The sequence below is a fragment of the Ursus maritimus genome, unplaced genomic scaffold, assembly GCF_017311325.1.
Source record: "Ursus maritimus isolate PB19 unplaced genomic scaffold, ASM1731132v1 scaffold_8, whole genome shotgun sequence".
Classification (NCBI taxonomy): Eukaryota; Metazoa; Chordata; class Mammalia; order Carnivora; family Ursidae; genus Ursus; species Ursus maritimus.
Genome location: NW_024426996.1, coordinates 77087935 through 77110011, shown reverse-complemented (window position 1 = coordinate 77110011; position 22077 = coordinate 77087935). Strand labels below are relative to the sequence as shown.

At 56.0% G+C, this 22077-nt stretch overlaps 2 protein-coding genes across 2 annotated transcripts in view; one reads left to right on the top strand and one right to left on the bottom strand.

Annotated features, from left to right (window-relative positions):
* CRMP1 (collapsin response mediator protein 1) overlaps positions 1-2548 on the top strand; it is a 70064-nt gene extending 67516 nt beyond the window's left edge. Inside the window, exon 14 of the mRNA XM_040625448.1 lies at positions 2457-2548. Within this exon, the coding sequence (XP_040481382.1) occupies positions 2457-2548 (92 nt within the window). The remainder of the gene's footprint in view (positions 1-2456) is intronic.
* A 6258-nt stretch (positions 2549-8806) lies between these two features.
* The window catches only part of EVC (EvC ciliary complex subunit 1), a 62776-nt gene continuing 49505 nt past the window's right edge, over positions 8807-22077 (bottom strand). Inside the window, exons 14-21 of the mRNA XM_040624924.1 lie at positions 21042-21252; positions 19863-20069; positions 18486-18630; positions 17015-17126; positions 12286-12412; positions 11426-11519; positions 10822-10933; positions 8807-10300 (exon numbers count right to left, since the gene is read on the bottom strand). Of these exons, the coding sequence (XP_040480858.1) occupies positions 10216-10300; positions 10822-10933; positions 11426-11519; positions 12286-12412; positions 17015-17126; positions 18486-18630; positions 19863-20069; positions 21042-21252 (1093 nt within the window). The 3' untranslated portion in view covers positions 8807-10215. The remainder of the gene's footprint in view (positions 10301-10821; positions 10934-11425; positions 11520-12285; positions 12413-17014; positions 17127-18485; positions 18631-19862; positions 20070-21041; positions 21253-22077) is intronic.

Here is a 22077-nt window from a genome sequence, read left to right as displayed (position 1 = left end):
CCATCTCCTCTCTTCCTGGGAGGGGCAGAGCAGGCGGGGGGAGGTCAGAGAGCAGAGGGGCTTCGCAGGGGCTACACAGAGACACTTGACCCTGGTTATGAAGTCTGCACAAAAATTGGCCCTGAGCTCGTGCTTAAGCGTGCCTTTCCGGCGAAGCTGAACGTGGTCCCTGGTCCCTCAGACACCAGGGACACTGCAGTTTCATGAGCTCGCCACATGAGGGCAGACATGCACACGCTGGGAACCTGGAATTTTGTCTCCGTGTACTGGAGGGTTCAGCATGTGTTATATACACTGGGCTAGGTGCTAGGAATGCGGTGATGGGTGAGACACAGCTGGGCAGCCCCCAGTCTGCTCCAGGGGTCAGCCAGGTTGTATTAAAGGACCAGATAGTAAATAGTCTAGATTTTTGTGAGCCAAGAGGCAAAATTTAGAATATTATATTAAGTAGCCATTTCAAATGCAACCATTGAAAAGTGTAAAAAAAAGATAAAAAACTATTCTTAGCCCAGCCCAGGTGGTGGCCAAGCTTTGTCGATGGCCCCTCGTTTGCAGACTCCAATCTAACAGGAGTGAAAGCCATTTAAACAGAAAAGCTGATACGGTTAGCCAGTGAGAACGGAGGGGCAGAGAGATGAACATTCAGTTAAAGCGTGGGGGTGACGACCTGCCCTCCATCCGGGGAGTGTCTGTCTCCGCGATCATTCAGTGGGGGACACAAGTTGTGGTAGGGGGTCCCCAGTCCCGTTCATCTTACTTCCCACGGGCCGTCATGCAAGGGTTTCTCACACACTGAGTGTGATTCCAGTCTTGAAAGAGAACCAGTATTATTTCCACGAATGTACCCAAAACACCACTCACGTATCTCATCTGATGCCCAGTCAACACAACAGGGATTGGGCACAGAGCCAGGACAAGCCACATGGGTGAAGCCACATGGAGTTTGCAGACCGGACCTCTCCTCAAGTCATGCAACTCACAATTGTTATTAAACACAAGGGGAGGAGCCCGCCCGTTTAGAACTAGAAAGACAACGAAATGAAAAGTCTGCTGGAGGGGCTCCACCCCCACCCCACACCCCAGGTTGGCACTCACCGTCTCCCAGGCCCACCGCCCCGCCCCAGCCCGCCTCACGGCAGGTTAGCAGGTGACTTCATTTGTCACCAGCACGGTAGGCACTTTCCGGCATCAGGACTGACTTCACAGATGCCTTTTAAACACCCGCATGATGTCACTTTACAGAGATGTGAAGTGATTGATTGCACCGGGGTCCTTTCGCCTGACAGGTGCTTTCAAAGCTGCAGACACGTAACCAGCAAGGTGGAGATGATGATGAGGGAAACAGGTATTAAGCACTAGGCCTGATTTCTGGTTCCGGCATTTGAGGAAGTTCCTGGTTCACCAGGAAGACACAGTGTCTACCACGGGAGCTCTGAGAGAAAATCAGGCAGCTCTCCCCGCTACACCCGTAGTGGCTTTCAGAGATCAGACACGGTGGGGGTGGAAGGCCCTCATCTCCGCTCCTCTCACTGTAGAGAAAAGGAAGTGAAGGCCAAGGGAAGGTGGGTCTGATTCCAAATCACCCAGGTTCCAGACGTGATCTGTCCTGGAGCCTGTCTCCAGACTGGACCCCAGGGCCCTCTCACACCCTCCCTCCTTTTGGCTTTGTCCAGCGGTCACTACTTACTCATTGAATATGTATCCATTGAGCACCAGGCGCTGGGCTTGATGCTGGAACTCTAAATCTGTAACTGCCAGAGAACATAGAAGGTCGGAACAAATGATTGGTTTTGCAGATTGAAAACAAAAAAGTGCTGTTCCTCCCCCATGCAGATCTGGCCATGGCAAACGAGGTGGGCAAATCCAGCTCTGAGTAGTTCGCGCACACACACGCACGCACACACGTGCACTCCCAAGCTCACCGTACATAAAACACCTTTGGAGCCTCGGGCACTGCTGTGCGCTGTTCTGACTCCTGTAGGAGCTGGAGCTGTGGAGAGAGACCAGTTGGGGCCGGAATCCTGGCTGGCCCGCCCTCCAGCTTTGCCCCTCAAGGTGCATGACCTGAGCCTCAAATTCCTCCTCTGTACATTTGGGGTAACCCCCCATAGTCTTGCTGCATACCCTAAACTCAAGCACATATGTTGAAGCACTAAGTCTGCGCCCGCACACCGTAGGCACTAAGTGCTGGCCCACGTGTCTCGAGAACATGAAACCAGGCAAGAAATAGTGCAGGGCGGTCAGGGCTGCAAGAGGGTGACCCCAGGGCCTGAGGGGAGCACAGAGGAGAAAGCAGTGAACCCCGTGCATGTTGGGGAGCCCTCCCAGAGGTGAGCCTGAACCGAGCCCCAGGGTGTGCAGAGGCCAGAGGGCATGTTGGGACGAGGGCTCAGCGTCCGGACCCGCAGGAGCAGCAGGTGGAACCTGCTGGCAGTGATTGGCTCCGTCTCTTCCAGGTGCGCAGATAGACGACAACAATCCCCGGCGCACCGGCCACCGCATCGTGGCGCCCCCTGGTGGCCGCTCCAACATCACCAGTCTCGGCTGAAGGTGGACGAGTGGATGGATGAGCGTGACGCGTTCTAGGAACAACGTCCATTCCTTTCCCTGTCAGGGTCTGGAAAACCCGCAGTTTTATTTGGTACTGATGGGGGGAAAATTGAATGATGTTCTTTCCTCTTTTGTTTAGGAAGAAGTGGTACTAGTGTGGTGTGTTTGCTTGGAAACTCCTTGCCCCACAGTCGTGTGTTCATGCGGACTCCACCTCAGAGCATGGGTCTCCGTTTCCCTCCTTAGTGAACACAGGCTCTAGCAGCGTCTTGTACTGTCCCCCCCACTTCCGACTCCACGGGCTCCATGAATCTCTGGGTGGTTCCTTTTGCACCCTTGTAGCTGTTCTAGGATAGTTGATGCATGTTACTAAATTATGTATGCAAGTCTGTGAGTGCACCTGACGGAACATCGCCGAGGACCCACGTAGACACAATGCCGAGACCTCAAGCCCTCAGGGGCCATTCCAAAACGCTTACCGCGAAGAAGTTTACTCATTGCCCCCACCCCAAGTCCACGCTAGAAAGAAGCCTGCCCCACTCCTCCCCACCCCACTCCACCCCCAGTGAGAACCTTCTGTGAATTCTCAGAGAGGCAGGGGAGCCTTCCAGTGTTTGCAGAGAAACATCATCCACGTCCTGTGTCAGAAACTCTGGTCTCCGTGGCACTTGTGACTCGCCATGCCGTCTTCTGGTCTGTGTGTGTCCTTCCAGCCAGCTCCGACTTCAGGCCTAGCCAGGTTCACACTCAGAAAGGGGTCTCCCCACCCCCATCAGGGCTGACAACGGTGGGGTGACAGCTGCTCCCTGTTGCCCCGCTCCTGGTCCCTTCGAGGTGGTTGACGGGGCAGTCAGATTTTTAAAGTTTTGTACAAAGTTTTCCTTTGTAATCACCCCCATTTTTACTTAACAACTGACTTATCGTGGCTCTTATTTCTGAATTCAAAGCTTGTGAAAAAATAAAGAAAATAAACAGCCCGCTGGCCCGACTAGAGTGTTTTCATTGAAGGGCGGGTGCTCGGTTAGGGGCAAACGCTCTGTAGTCCTTCTCGTGATGATGGGAGCGTGGTGGTTGCTTCCCAGGACTCACTCTTGGTAGACCCTGGGGGAAGCGGAGGAGGAAGGAGAGGGAGCCAGTCACGAGGTGTGGAGTGTTGATCTCGGACCCCGAGGTCATGGTGGGAAAGGCAGGAGGCAGGTGGCTTCTGTGACGTGGTTGAAAGCACACGTCCATTTCCTCCTGCCTGGCCCATCCTTGGTGCGCTCTCTTCTTGTAGGTTACGGTCTGCGTCAGAGGGGAGCTCCAGCCTTCTAAACATCACATTTCTTCCCTCGGGTCCCATGAGCAGATGCACATTCCGAGGAGTAAAAACTCAGGCAAAGTTGCTTGTCCTAATTTGCCACTAGTAGTAGTGACAGTGGTCATGGTGGTGATGGTGGCGGTGATGATGGCGATGATGGTGATGGTGGTGGAGGTGGTGGTGATGGTGGTAATGATTGTGGTGATGATGATGGTGAGAATGATTGTGATGATGGTGGTGATGGTTACGATGGTGGTAGATGATGATGGCGGCAGTGGTGGTGATAATGATCTTGATGATGGTGGTAAAGGTGATGATGGTGGTGATGATGTTGGTGGTGATGGTGGTGATGATAACAATGATGGCAAAGGTGGTGGTGATGGTGGTGGTGATGATGACTATGGTGGTAATGGTGATGATGGTGGTAAAGGTGATGATGGTGGTGAGGATGTTGGTGGTGATGGTGGTGATGATAACAATGATGGTAAAGGTGATGGTGGTGGTGATGGTGGTGGTGATGATGACTATGGTGGTAATGGTGATGATGGTGGTAAAGGTAATGATGGTGGTGATGATGGTGGTGGTGATGGTGGTCATGATAACAACGATGGTAAAGGTGATGGTGGTGGTGATGATGACTATGGTGGTAATGGTGATGATGGTGGTAATGGTGATGATGGTGGTGGTGATGAGACAGGCAGTATCTCGGTGGCACTGGCTACGTGTTAGGTGCTCTGTGAGGTAAGGTCTATTACTACACCCCTTTTACAGATGAGCCCTGGAGAGTTCAGTGACTTGCCCAAGATCACACAGTGAGGAAGAGGCCGATCCAGGATTTGAATCCAGGACCCATGAAGTTTGGCTCAAAGTCTAAAGCTCCTTTGTCCTAACTGTGAAGTTTTACTGTCATTCAAGGCAGGGTGGCTTTGGATGGTTGTACATCTACTTAATGGTTTTAGTATATTCTCCCCCTGCCTGGCTGGGTTAAGATACCTTAGTTAAGGTCCAACATGATGTTGGCTCACAGTCTGTCATGGACTTTATTGAAACAAGGCTAAATACAAGGAAAGGTCAAGAATAAAGGATAGAACCTTTTGATTTTTCACCATGGCCCATGCAGACTACTAAAGGGCAACACAGAAACTTCCAGAAGAGTAAAGTTGGCAGCGGTGAGTTACTCACCCCAACCTCTGGAAAACATTTCCTCTCCTGCATCACCCCCTAACCCATCCGAGGATGCAAGCAGAAGCAGCCCTAACATCCTCTCTCTAAGACTGACCCTGGTGGGACTACTGCCTGGCTGCATAACTGACTGGGGTCACCAGCACCTCCAAGCGTCCCAGTCACGGGTCCTGGTGGTGCAAGACAGACGAGCCTTAAGTTTCGGAGGCTGTGCTTCAACATCCCTTGTAAGGCACGTGCTTCCCTTTCAAGTCCTGAGATGGTGGAGGGGGTAGGGCGTGTTTCTCGGAAAGCTTTAGGGGAAAGCTCTCCATTCTCTCATCCATCTATCTATACCCGTGATTCCTCTTTACCATGTCATAGCCTAGTCCCAGGGTCCGGGAATTAGGATGTGGACATCTTGGGTAGAGGGGCATTAGTCTGCTGTCCACAAGTCTTCTAAGTCTCCTTCCAGAAATTTCGTTGTATCTTGCCACATTTGGGTACACGATCCATCTTTCACTACCCTTTGTGTAGAAGGAAAGGGAAACTCAAGACTTACTTTTTCCCACATAATATCCAGATGACCCAGCACGATTTATTGAAAAGACCATCCTTTCCCCCATTAGGCTGTGATGGTGGCTTTATTATAAACCATAGTGTGAGGGTCTCCTAATCCAGGGGTCCCGAGGTACCCTGCAAAACAAATACTAAACACCGGGCTGGGCTGGGCTGGGCTGGGCTGGGAGCCCCAGTTTGCAGTGTTCGCTGATTTCCCCTGTAGCCAGCTTCAAACTACCAGCGTGAAGCTAGCGAGCTTGTACCTCATTAGGTTAAGTGGGCTCTGGTGTCCCAGTAAGGGCTGGCCTGTCCGCTATGCCGGTGGGTCTGTTTTTGCACCCGTATTGCATACTGACTCTAAAAAGTGAGAACAGCCAAGGTCTCCCCCATCCACGGAAACCCCCAACCGTTTCCCCGTTGTCCTTTGCACTGCCTAACGGACTCCGGCCCCAGAATCAGTGTGGCCGCTTGGTTATGGTGAGTGAACCAGAGAAGGCTGCTCCCAAGGCCTGAGTGTCAGGTCTCCGCACACTTGGGGGCTGTTCTTTGGACCAAAGTGCATGTGGTCACGACTCTGGGGCACAAAGCATGGGCCCCCGATGGTGAACATGTGCAGTGTCATTGGCCCCGAGTTTCTCTCCAGTGACATCAGTTTCTGGAGCAGAGGAGCAAGAAGAGTATTTTTGGACCAAAAGGACTTTTGCCACATTGAAGTTTCCTTCCCCTTCCTGCTCTTTCTTCTTTTTTCTTCCCACCCAGTGACCATGGAATGCCGTTCTGTGCCAGACGCTGTGCTCACCAGGGGCAATGCATTCCGTGGGAAGGTTGGGAATGAAAGTATTACCCCGAACACCTAACAGCGCCCGCTGCCCACTGCCAGGAGGAGAAGCAGATGCTTATCTCCCGCTTCTGGTGGTTCCACAGAGGAAGGGGCGTCTGCTCTCTGGGGGAGAGGTGCGGGGGCTCTCCTGGCCTTTCTCACTCCTTCTTCTCCAGGAAAGGAGACGCACCTGCTTGCTTAGTCTGGGAAGAGGGAACTGAGTGTGCCGAGTGGGGTCCTTTGCTCTCTCCAAGGAGATGACCGACCTCAGGACACACATTTCTCCTCGGACGTGGTTTACCATGAAGTCAGTGATGTCTGCACAGACCCCCACCCAGGCCCAGGGGTGGGCTTAGTAATATGTCCACAAAGTCCTAGTGTCTGTACGCTTTCCACAGCCAGAGGTTTGAACTGCAACCAGTTAAGACACAATTTCCTTCCACTCCAACGTCCCCGAGTATCAGGTGATGCCGGGGAGGCTGTGGGCATATCCAGGACTGGGTTAGGGCAGGTGGACTCGGGTTTGGTGGGGATTTTCTGTGTGCTGCCCAGCCCAAGCACAAAGAGTCAGCCCTGCGCCACCTCTCTGGCGTCCCAACAGAGCACGCGAGTCCTGTGGCACTGGCACCAGAAGTGTGTGGCCCAAGGGGTGGGACGGAGGTGCCCAGAGCCAGAAGCTGGTCTGCAGAACGTCTCCCAGCTGTCAGATGTGTCGAATTACGAGTGGAGAAATACCAGAACGAGATATTACAGAGGTGGATTAAGCAATCCAGTGGTTTAAAAAACTATTTTGTTTTTGGATTTGTTATTTTGTGGAATTCATCAGGCTTTTAAAAAATACATCAGTCGTTCTCATCTCCTTCCTCATTCTGAATATTTATTCACTCTTATCCCTTTGTAGTTTCATTTGCTTTTTATTAAGCTCTTCTCCCCACAGTGTACACATTCCAGCACCCCTGCCCCAGATCTGGGTCTCCCTTCTCCTCTGCTCTTGCGGGGTTTCCCGTTGTCCCCATGGTGGAGGCTTGTGTCTGGGGCCATGTGTGTGGCTGGGTAGGAGGGGAGGAGCGAGCCCTTCACGGCCTCAGGGCCAGTCTTGGCTCCTACAACGTGCTTCCATCGGCCACAAAGCCCATGTGCAGATCTCCCCGACTGCTCAATGTCTCGCCTGGTTCCAAATGTGGATGGGAAATAAAGGCATATTTAATTCTTCCCTCGTAGGCTAAGAGCCTAAAGGGAGGCCCCGATCTTGTCTGAGGGCCATAGGGAAGGCTCTTGACATGAGCCCTGCCGTTGACATATGGATGATGCTTACAGGCTGACGAGGCAGAGAGGAGGGGCAGGGGTAGGGCTGTTCCAGGAGGGCAGCACAAATGTCCTGTGCAAAAGCCCCGTGGCAGGCGGGGGGCGGGCAGGTGTGAGGCCACGAGAGGAGACAGGCTGGGTGAGGGTGGGAGCGTCAGCAGGGCTGTGGCTGAGACCAGACCTCGCTGAGCCCTATGGTCCGTCTTAAAAAGTTTGCTTTTTCTCCTTTGAGGAAAGAATACTGCTGACACGTGTGTGCCGGACAGATTTGTGTTTGGAACATGTGGGCACCGGTCAGAGGAGTTGGGACAGGACAGGAGGCAAGCGTTGGAGCAGTTAGGAGTTTCCTGTGGCCGTGCCTAGGTCAGCACCAGAGGAAGGGGCAGGACAGACACCGGGCTGGCCAGAGAGGTCCTGGGAGAGTCTCCGGCCTTCCTCCTTGCTGAGCTCAGACTAGACAGGAGGTGTGCATGGAAGAACGAATCCACTAACTTATTCACCATGCCCTTCCGGTCCACCTCCTTCCATCTCCCTATCAACCCACCACCCATAATATGCACTGGAATAGGAAGGGATGGAGGAGGTCGCTGGCGATGTGTCTGCGGTCTCCTCTGCGCTGGGCGTCCTGCATTTGCGAACCCTGCCCCGCACGTCCCAGAGCCTGTGCCAGATGCCTCTGGGTGTCCTGTGGCTTCCGATGTCCACATTTTATTGTGACCGGGGAGGCAGTGGCATTGTGGAAGGCACCTCCACGCCCCCGCCACGAGCAGCAAGAGCCCATCTATATTGTGATGGAGAAACAGTCCCCAGTGTTCACGGAGTCCTGTGCCAAGCACAGTAGCTGTGAGCAGGGCTGAAAAGGGCCCAGTAGCACCGGCATTAGACACGGCGTTCAGGAAGCAAAACAGTTTTCATGCAAGATCCATGGAAGCTGAGCCGCCTTCGGTCTTTCTGAGATGCCGGGGCTGCCAGGGGTCTGCATTTACCAAATTCAAGTTACCAGATCAGACACTCCCAACTCCGGAACGCCTCTGTGCAGAGGACCCATGTGACAGGAGTGATATCTAGGTCAAGCAGGTTCTCAAAATACGGCAAGAAGGAAACCACAGTTCCTTAGCCCATTCGGCAGAATGCAATGCTTTATTCAGCCACAAGAGGGAGCCGTGAGCTGACCCGTTAGGACCAGATGCTCTCTGCTGGGAAGCATCCTTAACAAGCCAGGAACCCCCAGGGATGACTTCTCCTGTCCCAGAGCCACTCTTTCTTGACCAAGAGAGTCTCATTTATATTTTAAGAAATAAAAACTCAGGACACAAATGGTCCAGGAGATCGCCGTGACGGGGGTCCCGGAGCCAAGTGTTCTGGGATTCTGCCGAAACACAGAGCCATCTGTCCGGACTTGCCGGGCTTTGTCACACTGACTCAGGTCGGGGGTGATGCCCCCAGGAGACACGTGGCCGTGTCTGGAGACACGTCTGGATGCCATGACTGGGCAGTGCTCCTGGCATCGGGTGGGCCAGGGATGTTGCTAAACATCCCACTAAGCACAGAGCAGCCCCCGCCCCCAACGAAGAATCATCTCACCCAAATGTCCACAGTGCCAGGGTTGAGAATCCCTGATTTCAACGAAAATAGTGATTTTCCTTCCAGGTGGGAAAGGCCTCTCCTGGCAGTGGTTTAAATAGGGTCGGTCTGGAGGCTCTGGGAGCAGTAGAGGCCCCGGGGAACTGCTTGTCCCCTCCCCGGAGAAGTCGGAGGGCTGAGTGGGGCTGCCCCCAGAAGACCCGCGGCAGGTGTCATGATGTATCTGTGGGGCCTTGGGTCCCAAGGTGGGTGACGTAGGCCCACAGGCCAGGGATTCCACGGTGTGTGTCAGGGTTCTGGGGCCCTGAGACTCACCCCCCAAAGTGACTAGGCGTTAGCTGTTGGCTGAGCCAAACCCGGAAATGGGTCCAGATGAGAACACCATGGCCAGGTGTGTGACACACACACACACACACACGGACACGTCTCATGGGACAGACAGAACGAGGTGACAGAAATGGTGGAGAAAAGGCTTCAGGCCAGATGACCCCACCCCTCCCTGTGACCCCTGCACGCCCGGCAGAACACGTGGGAGGGTCCAGGGAGCAGGGAGGCCCTGAGGCTGGAGTGAGGCCACCTCACGCTGGGCGGGCAGGTTCAGGGGGCAGCAGGGACACCGTGCGGTGGGGGGTTCAGACAGCCAGGGAGGAAGAGGTCCCTGAGGAAGGGAGCCACGTCTCGAAGCCAGAGAAAGCCAGAGAAAACTGCAGACAGGTGTCCCGCACGGGTTTCTAAGTCCACAGGCAGGAGGGTCTGCCCTGCTCACGGAGGCCTCGTCGGGCGCTGTCCATCCGTCTCCTTCCCGCCCCCTCACAGCGAGCGGGGGAGGCACAGTGGGACCCCCGTCCCCCCGGGGGCCCTCACCGTCTCCCCCAGCTGGGGTGGGTGGTGGTGTTCAGGCCAGGTGCTCGGTTGCGGCCCCGAGCGCCGCCAGCTACAAATGGCTTCTTTCCCTCAGCAGCTTCTTGGGACTCTCGCTGTCACCAGTTTCATTTTCTTGCTGGTTCAGCCTTTTGCTGCTTAAAACATGAAACAACGCCTTGGTCAGAACTCTGATTCCAGGTCTGTCCAGAGGCAAGGGCTTCTCCGATCTGATCCGAAGGAAAGGCAGTGGCGGGCGATCTAAACCAACCTCTGACCGAGGTTGTTGGGAGACAAGCAGCTCCCAGTTTCCCTCCGTTTCGGGGGGGAGGGGTCAACTGAGGGCCACAGGGAAAGCAAGCCCCCGCTCAGATGACTGGGTGCCAGGACGCATTTACCTTCCTGCAAGTCCCAAGGCGCCTGGAGCAGTGGGGGCCTGGTGAGGGGGCACTGCCTGCCGTTCAGGCTGGGTGCTGGTGGGACGTGGAGCTAGGTCATGCCGACCCAGCCCCATCGGACACGAATAGCAGCAGTGACAGGGATACCAACACCTCCCACCATCGTCTGTCATTTCTGGGGCCCTCTGGATAACGCCTCCGAGAAAGGGGCTGATTTTTCTGCCCAGACTTTAGGTGGTCCGTAAGCATCCACAGGCAGTACGCTGGGGCCCCCGCTGTACCTGAGTGATCCGGAGGGGTGGCCCCCCGAGGCAGGGTCATCGTCGGTGGGCCCCCCTGGGTCCCCCTTCTCCCGGGGTGGGGGTTTCTTCCTTCTTGTCCTTACAGGCTTCTCTGCAGAAGACACATAAACCGAGACACTGGCTCTGTGACTTCACGTGACTCCAACCCAGCCCCATTTAACTTGTAGGGAAACTGAGGCCCGGGGGTGAGGTGCTTTCCCAAGGCCACACAGCCATGAAGTGGCAGAGCTGGGGTTCGAGCCCAGGACAGCCCAAGGCTGTCAGACTATGTTTCTACCACACAAGCAGTAACACCCCGAGAACATAGCACTGGTACGGCAGACCCCTGTGTTCTCACACGCCTCCCGGTCCCCAACCTGTGAGCAGGCTACAGCGCCTGTGAGTCACTGAAGTGCCTGCTGGCAACCAGATAATTAGCGGGGGGCTAATTACTCCTAGGGGGCCCAAGTGCCGTCCTGGGCCTGCTCGTTTACAGACAAGGACACAAAAGCCACGTTCGTGGTTAGTGGCAGACACGGGACTAAAATCCCTACGCCCAGCCCTGAGTGCCTCCTGCTGTGGTGCACCAGCTTCTGGGACTTACCTGACAATCCACGCTTACTTGGCAACAGTCTGCTTTGGGGCAGGGGCACCCGGGCCAAGGCCGCCAGCTCAGAGATGAAGCCCTGCTCAGCTTCCTGAATGCGAGGACGGAGGGTCACCCGGGGCTCCCTCTGCCCGGCCCGCCTCTCCACCGCAGTGAGGCTGACGCTCTCCAGGGTGGCGGACGGGACCGTGACCCCGGACGCACACAGCTCCCCCAGCAGCACCCAAGAGACAGCCGGAAAAGGGTAGATGCGTATGTGAGGGAGGGAGCCAGTGTTTTCCAGCTCCTGCCGGGGAGCTGTCCATCCCCACTCATGCCAGCCGGGGACCCCCATTCTACAGATGAGAACACTGAGGTGAGGGCTCAGTGAGGGCCACAGAGGGGGAGCAGCAGAGCCAGGACCTAACCCGCTTCTGCCCGACTCCGGAGTCTGAGTTCTCAACTGCCAACACAGTGGGTTAACCACGGGCCTGGCTTCCGTGACTTATTAACTGTGTGAGCTAGATGGTGACTAATCTCTCAGAGCCTCAGTGTCCCCATCGGGAACTGGAATATAACAGTGACCCCGTCCTCGGCTGTCAGAGGATGACAGCGGATGGTGCGCGTACGGCTCCTGGCTCAGTGACAGACACGCAGTTAGTGTTCGCCACTATTACTGTCGCCTCGTCACGGCCGCGCTGGGGGTGAAGACTCCTGCCGGCCCCAAGGCTCACGGTCAAGCCAACCACCAGTGATGACCGTCCTGAGCCAGGGCCGAGGTCTCGTTGCTGCCCCGTGATCACGAGAGTGGCCTTTTGCTCCTCATTCCTCGCTAACCCCCCGCCCACGGTGAGAGGGCACTTCTCCGACACTCCTACCTGCAGCTGGGTCTCGAGCTGGGCCCCCAGATGATCCACAGCCCTTGCCTTCTGCTTCCAAGCATCCAGGCGGGTCTGCTGGTGCATGGTGAACTGAGCCAGGAACTTTTTCTGTTGTGCCGCCAGCCTGGCAGAAGGAAGGAAGGCCCTCAGCGTGGCCCGTGCCGGCCGGTCAATCAGAGACCCAGCACCACGGTTTCCCAGGGGCCTGCTGCATCATGGGAATTGGTGGCCAGCAGCCGCCCTTGAGCCCTGGGAGCCACGAGAGAAGAATAGCCTTCACCGGCACGATTTACGGTGGCTACACAGGCTGCGACAGCGGCCACAGCCGGGCTGACTCCACCAGTGGGCTGACTCATCACGAAAGCAATTCACGCTCGGGAGTTTCCAGAACCCTGCATGCCTGTTTTTCACTGGGTTCTACCAGATCCTTGGTGGTATCAGCAGGACAAAGAGCAGACTCATCAGGGCAGGAGCAGCTCAGAGGGGCGGGGGTCTCTCTGGGGTCCCCTAGCTGCCAGTGACTGAACAGCAATAGGCATCCTCATTCGAGAAATCATCTGAACCCAGGGGTAGGGGGACACGCTCCTGAGAGAACCAGAGGCCCACCAGCTTCCCATCCATACTGGAAACGGAAACAGAATGCTCATTACCAAGCATGCGGCATCGACAAATCCTGAACACAGGAGCCTCACACCTCTGCAGGGCAGGGCTCCCAGCTGGGGCAGCAACAGGGTCCCCGACCTGCAGACAGCCCTACCTTGCTCTTAGGGGCAGGGACCCTCCGCCTCCCACTCCCCAGCCCTTCCTGGGCTGACCTTCCTCTGACCCTCAGCAAACAGGCACATTCCATCCCATCTACCTCCTTTGCATAACTGCTCTCTGCCTTTTTCTTTCCAATCTTTTGTGACTGCTTTTCTAAAAGGGCTGAATTTCTGGACCTGCAGAGAGAAGCCACCTCTGGCATCAGCAGGGAGCTGGTTATGGAATTTACCCAAAGGCACAACATTTCATTTGGTTTTTGCTTCAAGCTCTTCTGTTGGCCAGTAATATCTTTCCCCTCTTCTTTGTATTTGCCTGGCAAACTCCTATTCATCCTACAAGACCCCATCATTAATACATCCATCCACTCCTTCATTTATACATAAAACACTTCTGGTCTGCCAGGGGCTGTCCTGTGTTTGGAAGATACAGGTGCGAATAAGAGACTCACAGTCCCTGACCTCAGGGGGCTGCACAGGGAGCTGGGGGTGGGGTGGGGGTGGAGGCAGAACACAACACTGGAAGGATGGAGGTCTGGGCGCTGCAGTACAGCCTCCCCCACACCCTCGAGGAGGCCGCATTCATTTCCTGGGGCCACTCTAACAAGTGGCCGCAAGCTGACTCAGGGCTCTTAACCGAAATCTATTCTCTCACGGCTCTGGTGGCCAGAGGCTTCAATCAAGGTGTCAGCAGGGCTGTCCATCCTCCAAAGGTTCTGGAGGAGAGCCCCTTCCCTGCCTCTCCCCTGGTGGCTGCTGGAGCTCCTTGGCTGGTGTCAGCACCATCCCCATCCCTGCCTCCGTCCTCCCATGGTCTTGTGTGTGATTGAATCTCCCTCCGCCGCACTCGCCATTGGATTTAGGGCCCGCGGGGATAATCCAGGACGATCTCATCTCAAGATCGTTAACTTAATGACGTCTGCAAAGATCTTTCTTCCAAATAGGTCACATCCACAGGCTCCAGGGATTAGGACATGGGCAAATCTTTTGGGGACCCCCATTCAGCGGCTAGGTGGCTTCTTGCTGTAAACAGCATGTCCTATGCCCGTTCTGCCAACAGTCCCGGTCACTCTTGGCTGCCGCCCACTGTGGACTTGGCTAATGGGAGTGGCGGGCAGGGGGAGCACCATGTGGGAAGGGGTCAGAGTGGGGTTTCACCCTGTAAGGCCAGGGGAGCCATGAAAGGGCCCACGGGAACCTGAGACCTGACTGCTTCATGTTTCTGCGATGCCCTGGCTGCAGTGTGGACAGCAGGACAAGACGGGAGCCCAGAAGCCACAGCTCTAAGCCAGGAGGGGAGTGACAAGGACCTGAGACAGGAGAGTGGCTGAGAGAGGAGCCATGCTCTGGACAGCCCTGCCTGAAGAGGGACAGCCGCGTGGTGCCCTCGCTCCAGAGCTCGAGCCCCTTCAGGACTGCTGATCCCCCAGAACCTTCTGGAAGAAGGGAATTCGCTGGCCATAGGCCTGGCTGTAGGGTCTGAGGCACCTAGACGGGTACAACAGCTCTTAAACCCCTTACTCTTAGACTAGTATTTGATTATGGAAATGGGTATTTAAAAGACCTCTGTTCTGACAGAGTTCTGATCGCAGAGCTGTTCCGGTCTCCAGGGGCACTGTGCACAGTGCAGGAAGCACCGTAGGGACTCTGCCGGTGGGGACGGACACTGGGGCGCTGGCCGTGCGACCCCCACCCTGGCGGGCGCTGCACACTTTACACATACTCTCTGATGGTAATACATCAGGGGGGCAGGAGCTAAGGCAACCCCACTTCACAGATGGAGAAGCTGAGGCTCGGGGCGTGTGGCTGTCAGAAGGGGCCGTGCCACCGCAGTGTCACCGGTGTCCCTCAGACGGGCCCTCCTGCAATCACACTGCTCGCCAGAGTTCAATTTGGAATCTGCCCTTGGGCTGAGAATTGCTTCACAGGCTTATTCTCTTTTTGCTCTTTCTGATCGATTATCTGTTGTCAGGACACGGCTCTGTCCCCAGGAGTTCTGGAGGACTTTCACTAGGAACGGCGAGTACCTGGGCAGGGCAGGAAGGACACCGACGGCCACGTGGGAGCCTCTAAGTCACAGTGAGACTCAGTCGCACACCCGCATCCCCGCCAGGCTCTGCTTCCATCTTCCATAAACCTGGGGACGGGGTTGGACTGGGGGAGGCCGAGACCCCTCCTCCTGGGTCATGGAGGCCAAAGTGAAGCCCTGGGCTACATCCACCCGCATCCCTGGAGAGGAGTGTGTTAACAATTCAGATTCCTGGGGACCCCCTCAAAGACCCCAGTCTGAGTGTCCAGGTGTGGGGCCCGAGACCCGCACGTCCAGTGGGTGCACCAAGTGGGATGGTGATCCCCGTGTCGGAGAGCCGCCAGCCCGTAGTTCGATGGGTCTGCACCAGCCAAGGCAAGGTCACACCTTGCAGCCGATGGCAGGACATCTGCTGACCACAGCTAACGTCCCGTTGGAGGATTTGTGGAGAGGGGATGTAGGACGCAGTCTGACCCAGGGGGCCCTGCACTTCTTGGCTCCTAAGCCAGCTGTCAGACGAGGGACTGGAATTGACCGTGAGGCCTGGCACAGAGCCCACGCCTCCATCATGCAGGGCGGTGGTCGTCCTGCTGCTGCTTCCAGCGGCTGGGAGGTCTCCGCCCAGACAAGGGACTGGCACCCCTGCCCCATCGTCCTGCAGGGCCCCTCCCCTCCCGCAGCAGAGCACCTGCGCCCATTTATTGCTGTTTCCCTGTCTGTCTCTCCTTCCAGGCTGTGAGCTCTGGGGTGACAGGCGCTGTTCCCAGCGGCTGGCTCAGACCTAGCAAGAGGAGGTGCTTACAGCGGAATATGGGTGCAGCAGCCACAGCCCCTAGCTCACCAGGAGGCTGTCTGCTCATCGATGGACAGTTTCCACCCAGGCCAATGACTCCTTATGCCGAGCACCCGTGTCTACGTCTCAGGGCATTCTCTGGCCCCGGGGGGTGTGTCCGGCCAGAAGGACTGGTGACATCACACCTCCAGGGCAGACCCTCCACTAATGTGGAGCAGGGGTGGCGGACAAATCCTATCTTCCACATCCCTTGCTGGCATCGCTGGAAGATGAATGTTACAGAATCTCTCAGGAGGCCCAGAGTGGGATTGGGCCTCATTGTTCTACGAGGCTGATTTGCGTTGTTTCTGTTGTGGTTGGTCACACACTGACCCCACAGGTGTCCCTAATTTCCGGGACCCATGAAGACGTTACATTACATGGCAGTTGGGTCCTTGCAGGCTTGAGCAGGGTCAGCAACTTTTAAGATTTGGAGAGTATCCTGGATTATCTGGGTGGGTCTCAATCACTGGGATGCTATAAGCAGAGAAGTTTCTCCAGCTGGAGTCAAGGGAGACGTGATCAAAGAGGGAGGCAGAGGCTTCCAAGCATTGGGAGGCAGGGGCCGCGAGCAAGGACCGGGGAGAGGCCGCTGGGAGGTTGGGGCAGCCCCCAGCTGACAGCTGCAAAGCAACAGGACCTCAGCTCTGCCAGGAACCTGACGGTGCCAGCAACCTGAGCAAGCCTGGAAAGGTTCTTCCCAGAGCCTCGGCGAGAGCCCAGAGGCTGACACCTCGATTTCGGCCGCGTGAGGCCCAGAAAACCCAGCAGCACCCGCAGGGACTTCTGAGCTGCAGAAGCACGTGCTCCACGGCCGGCTGTTGCTACGGCAGCAGCGGGCAACACCTGCGGGCCTCACGTCCCTCTCCCTCACTGGGCTTCCCACGGTCACCTCCAAAGTAAACAGCCTGCCCCCCATCCTCGTGTCAGAGTCTGCACTGGGGGAACCCGCCATGCCCAGACTCCCTTGTTCCCTCGTGCAGGCCCCTCCGAGCGGCCGCGTGTCCAGCAGGGAGCCAGGCAGAGGCGCACGGGCCTCCCCAGTCAGACAGGTGCACACCGTCAGCCGCTAGGTGTGCAGCAGACGGCAGCAGGGGGGAAGCTCACCTCTGGTGGACCGCCTTGCAGGCTTCGCCAGCTCCACCCGCCACTGGGCTCCCTGACGAGGGCTCCCCGAGTCCTTGCTTTGTCCGTAGCTTGTAATTCTCCGTTCTCTCACCTAGACCGTGCAGCACACGAGATCAGGGGCATGTCTGGGGATCACGTCTGTACAGGGGCTGGGGCCCGTAGATGAGCGGGACCCCTGCTCTTAGAGCGTGCCGTTTACCCAGCACCCAGCACCCACGCTTCCCCTGGGAAAGGCTCCGCGTGCGTGAGAAAGCACGGCTTCCATCACAGACCCTGCGCCCCTGGAGGAGGGGGAGGGGCCTTCTAGAACACACAGAGGTTTAACCTGGATGGTCTCTAACCTGGATGATCTCTAGGAACATAACGTTCTATGGCTCTTCAATAACAAAGAGTATTGAATGAAGCAAAAGTTGTTATGTGGCCAATAAGTTTATCATTTCAGTGCATTTACTGAGAAATCCTTAGATCAGAGCTGGGGTATCAGGGAAGCAGGAAATCAGAGCTGAGAGGACGCATGGAGGGTGAGTCCAACCCTGGTCCCACAAAGGGGGAAACCAAGGCCTGGAGGGGGAGTGAATGCCCCTGAATGCTCCACGTGACCATCTCGTCTGTTTCCTGCGGGCCTAGCCCAACCCTTACTTTGGAAAACGGTGATGTATCCGTAGCCACCGGGCAGATTTCCAGACATGTGCCCAGATTTTACTCAAATCTAGGATTCAGATTCCGCAGGACAAGGGGAAGAAAAGGTGTTTGCTGAGCTCACCCAGAAGACCGCTCAGGACCTGCTGCCCATCGTTGGTCTAGGGATCGATTCTAATGCTGATCCCCGGACAACCCAGGCAAAACCCGTCAGAGAACGTGGGGTTCCAGCCTGTTCTGAACCCTCAGATGCAGGGAGGGGCATTACCAGCAGAAGCCGGGAAGAAACCGGCTTTTGTCTATTGTTCTACGTGTGTCATTGCTGGCCTCGGGGGTTCTGTCCATTGTCACCCAGGTGGCCTCCTACGAGAGCCCACGGGGGGAATTCTCTGGTTCTCAGGAACACCGTATGGGCTGCTGGCCTGTTCTCACTCGCTGTCACTACACAGCTCTGACGAGGTGCCTATCTCTCGGGCCACCAGGAAGCCCAGAGCCAAAACCTTGTCACCACTAGGGAGGGATCGGATGGCCTATGTCCCAGGTCATGTCCTCACTCAGACTCCATCCCACTGTCCCATCCCCGTCCTGGTTCATCTACTTTTTAAAAATCCTACTGTAGTGTATGTATACTTCTTTCAATGGGATTTAAAAAGACCTTTTTGGGGGGGCAAAGCAGAAAACAAAACAAAACAAAATAAAATAAAAACTCCCTCAAATAACATTTGAAAACGTTGGCATGCCATCGTGTGTCCCGAACTAAGAGCACGTCTGGCGTGTGGCCCATGAAGCTGCCCTGAGGAGGGGGCCGTACCTTGCAGGGTCTTCCGATGCTGCAGTGTCCTCTCCTCATGGTCCTGCATGACCTTCCCGATCTGCTGGTAATACGCGTGCACGAGCCGGCCGACCCCAGCGCTGGTCACGTAGACGCTCTCCACCGCCGCCTCCATCAGCGTCCTCTGTGGCGGGAGGCGATAGACTCAGCAGAGAAGTCACACACACATGCGGTCCCCTGCCCCCCTCGTCCTGGTACTTAGCTTCCACTACTCCCAACCCTGACCGGTCCGGGAGCAGGCAGAGTACGTGCTTGGTTTACCCCCGTCTCGGTGATCTTACTTCCTTGGCCAGGGGTGGTCTAGAGCTGGCTGTATGACCCAGCTCTGGCCAGTGAACTGACGTCTGGGTGACGTGCACCAGATGTGAGATATTTGGAACTAGAGGGGGTTGTCCCAGCGACGTGGGTCCAATCTCTCTGCTGTGCGTATAAGTGAAGTGACTGTATCTGAAGGAACGGGCTCTTGAATGTGGCCGGGAAGTGTCCCCACACGTCGCAACGCGAACCGGCTGCTGGTTTCAGACCTGAGCCGGCCACGGACACACCTCCTGCGGACGTCGGTCACAAGTGGACGTATCTCGCCTCTCCTTAGGGCACGAGGTGGCAGGCAGCCAGGGGGAGCAGAGCACGTGCTGGCCATGCAGGCAAGCCCGGGTTCCAGTCCCAACTCTGCCACTTCTTAAATCTGGAAGCCTTTAAACGTCTCTTGTCTGTGATAAGCCTCAGTTTTCCCATCTGAGCAAAGGCAAGGAAACTAACCTTTCCGTGCAAGGTTTTGGTGCGAGCCTAATGAGACAGGGCAGGCAATGCACACAGATGGACTCAGAAGTACAGTGCTTGCTACGTCTGACCACGGTTATTTTTGTTCCTACAGCTTATCATCGTCAGTACGAGGAGGAAACCACCGCCCACGCCACTCGAACTGATTTCAGCTGCACTGCTCAGCTGTCAGGGCAACTCCGCAAAGCCTCGTGTCCACAGAGGCAGCCAGGGGCAGGAGAGGTCCACGTCTCTCTTGGGGGGAGGCTGACTCAGGATCCTGCGTCTGTCACTGACCACCGGGCAGTTCTGGGTGAGACCGCACCCCTGTCAGAGCTGCTGTAAGGGCTGGGCCAGGGCTCAGAATAAGGCAGGAGAGGGAAAACCTCACCACTCCGGGAGGACAGCCATTCCCTCTCCTGGATGAGGGAAAGGAGGCTCGGAGAAGCCAGGTAATTTCCGCCAGGCCAGACGCTCTTGGGCCGGTGCCCCGTGTGGGTGCTCTGCCCAAATCCTGCCCCTTGTCTGCCCAGCCCACCTGCCCCAGCCCAATCCCTCTCGCCCCTCGGGTTCCCCGGGACGGGGGCTGGCTCGCACCTTGAAGTCATCCCTGTCCTTGGCCCGGCTCTTGGTGGCTGCGTTCCGCGCGTGCCCCAGCAGCGCCTGCCCGATGGCTCGCTCTGCGTGCTGCTGCAGGAGCCGCCCGACCTCCTGGGCCTCGGCCAGGAGCTGCTGCTGGAGCTGCAGCCGCGTCTGCTGTGCCTCCTCCTCCAGCCTGCCGGCCTCCTCCATGACTCGCGCCTCCTGGAGAGGACAAGAGAGGGAGAGCCGCGCTGCTGCCCCTCACGGAAGCTCCGGCCAGGACCAGGGCCAGGATGTGGGGCTGGCCCAGTCCAGGGCCCCAGGAGGGTTGAGGAAGGGATTGAGAAGCGGCAGAAAGTGGGGACCTCTGGGCTTGCAAAGTCCACAGTGGATGAGCCAGGGTGTCTGTTGAAGAACCCCCCAAGCATTTATTGAGCACCTACTGTGTGCCCGGTGCCATCTGTGGCCTCTCACACATACAAGAAATTCCTCATTCTTCCAAAACACCATGAGGCATGAACACTGGGAGTGATGAGGATATAGAGGCCCAGAGACACTAAGTAACTTTGTAAAAGTCACACAGCAGAGCTAGGTTTCAAAGCCAGAGCTGAGTCTGAGCATAGTCTGGGACATCACGGAAGCCAGGGCAGGACATATAGGGCCTGGGGACTGCCCCTCCTATAGGACTCAGAGTTGGAGGAGGAGGTGAGGGAGTCAGTGGTAGGAGGGCCAGTCCTACCTGCTGCCCACTGAGCTCCCCTGGGCAGAAAGAAAGTGACTGTGAGCTTCTCCCTCACCAATGGGTCAAAACACCAGCTGCTCCAATAGCTCAGTGGCTCCATGAGAGCAGTCCCTGCTTGGGTTTAAATCCCAGCCCCACAATTTACAAATCCTTTCTTTCGACTTGTTCAAATCTTAAAACCAATCACAGAGCCCCTTCCTCCCAGCACCCTGATGATGACTGTACGGATCTGTTTTCTGACTTCATATCCATGTTTAGCATAATTCTCAATATAGCATACACTAAAGCTCCCTGGCACATTGGGTGCCCCCCACCCCCAGGAGGCTGCCATTGTCCCACCCTGCAACAACAGGGGCGGCAAGATTTGGACTTTGGCAAACATGACTGACCCCGGAACCTGATGGAGTGGCATTGCCTGGCTGGGCCGGTAGGGGGCGACATGTGGATCTTACCAAGGCTCTGAGCAGCTGCCACTGATGTTCATCCAGACACTGGGAGGAGCCCTGCTCAAGGGCGTGCTGCTCACGCAGCTCCTGGAGAAGGCTCTTCTTCCCGGAAAGCCTCATGTGGGTCAGGGTGGTGATGGCGCTGCCTCGGAGAGCAAGCCTCCGGAGGGCGGAGCGCAGCAGCAGGTCATGCCCCTGCAGGATGCACCATGTGGACCTTTGAGGAAAGTGGGCACGGAGCTGGGAGTCAGTGCTCTTGGCTTCACTGAGTATGATGGTTAGCTTTCTCAGCCAGAATGGTCACAGGATGCCCGAACATCTGATCAAACATTATTGTGGGTGTTTCTGTGAGGGTGGTTCTGGATGAGATTAACACTTGGGACAGTAGGCTGAGTGAAACAGACTACCCTTCCTGATGTGGGTGGGCCTCATCTGGTCAGTGGAAGTCCTGAAGATAAGAAAAAGCTGACCCTCCCATGGGTTGCATTGGTCTGGAATATGGGTTTTTCCCCCTGCCTTTGGACTCAAACTGAGAGATCAGCTCTTCCTGGGTGTCAAGTTTTCAGACTCGGGACTAGAAATACACCACTGTCTTTCCTGGGTCTCCAGCTTGCCAGCTGCTGGTGTTGGGACCTCTCGGCCTATGCGTACATCTCCTGTTCGTTCCATGTCTCTGGACAGCCCTACTACATTGAGGTACCCAGAAATGCCTCAAGTAGCCACGCTCCCCAGGGAGCCCTTCCAGAAGGCAGCAGGTTGGAATTATCCCATCTCATGCTGCCTGTTCTCTTAGACATGGCTGATCACCTGTATTCAGCCATTTGTTCTTTTATCTATCATCTTGTCAACTTTATCATATCCTGTCCCATTTCTGATGCATATATGTAGCTGTCTTCAGTAGACATCCACTTGAATTTCTTACATAACTTTCAAAATCAACACATCCAGAACTGAAATTGTGGGCTATTTTTGAGTTCCCATCTCAATGACTCAAGTGAAAAACTCTGGCCTACCAGAGAGGCCCAGCATTTGGTATTTTCTG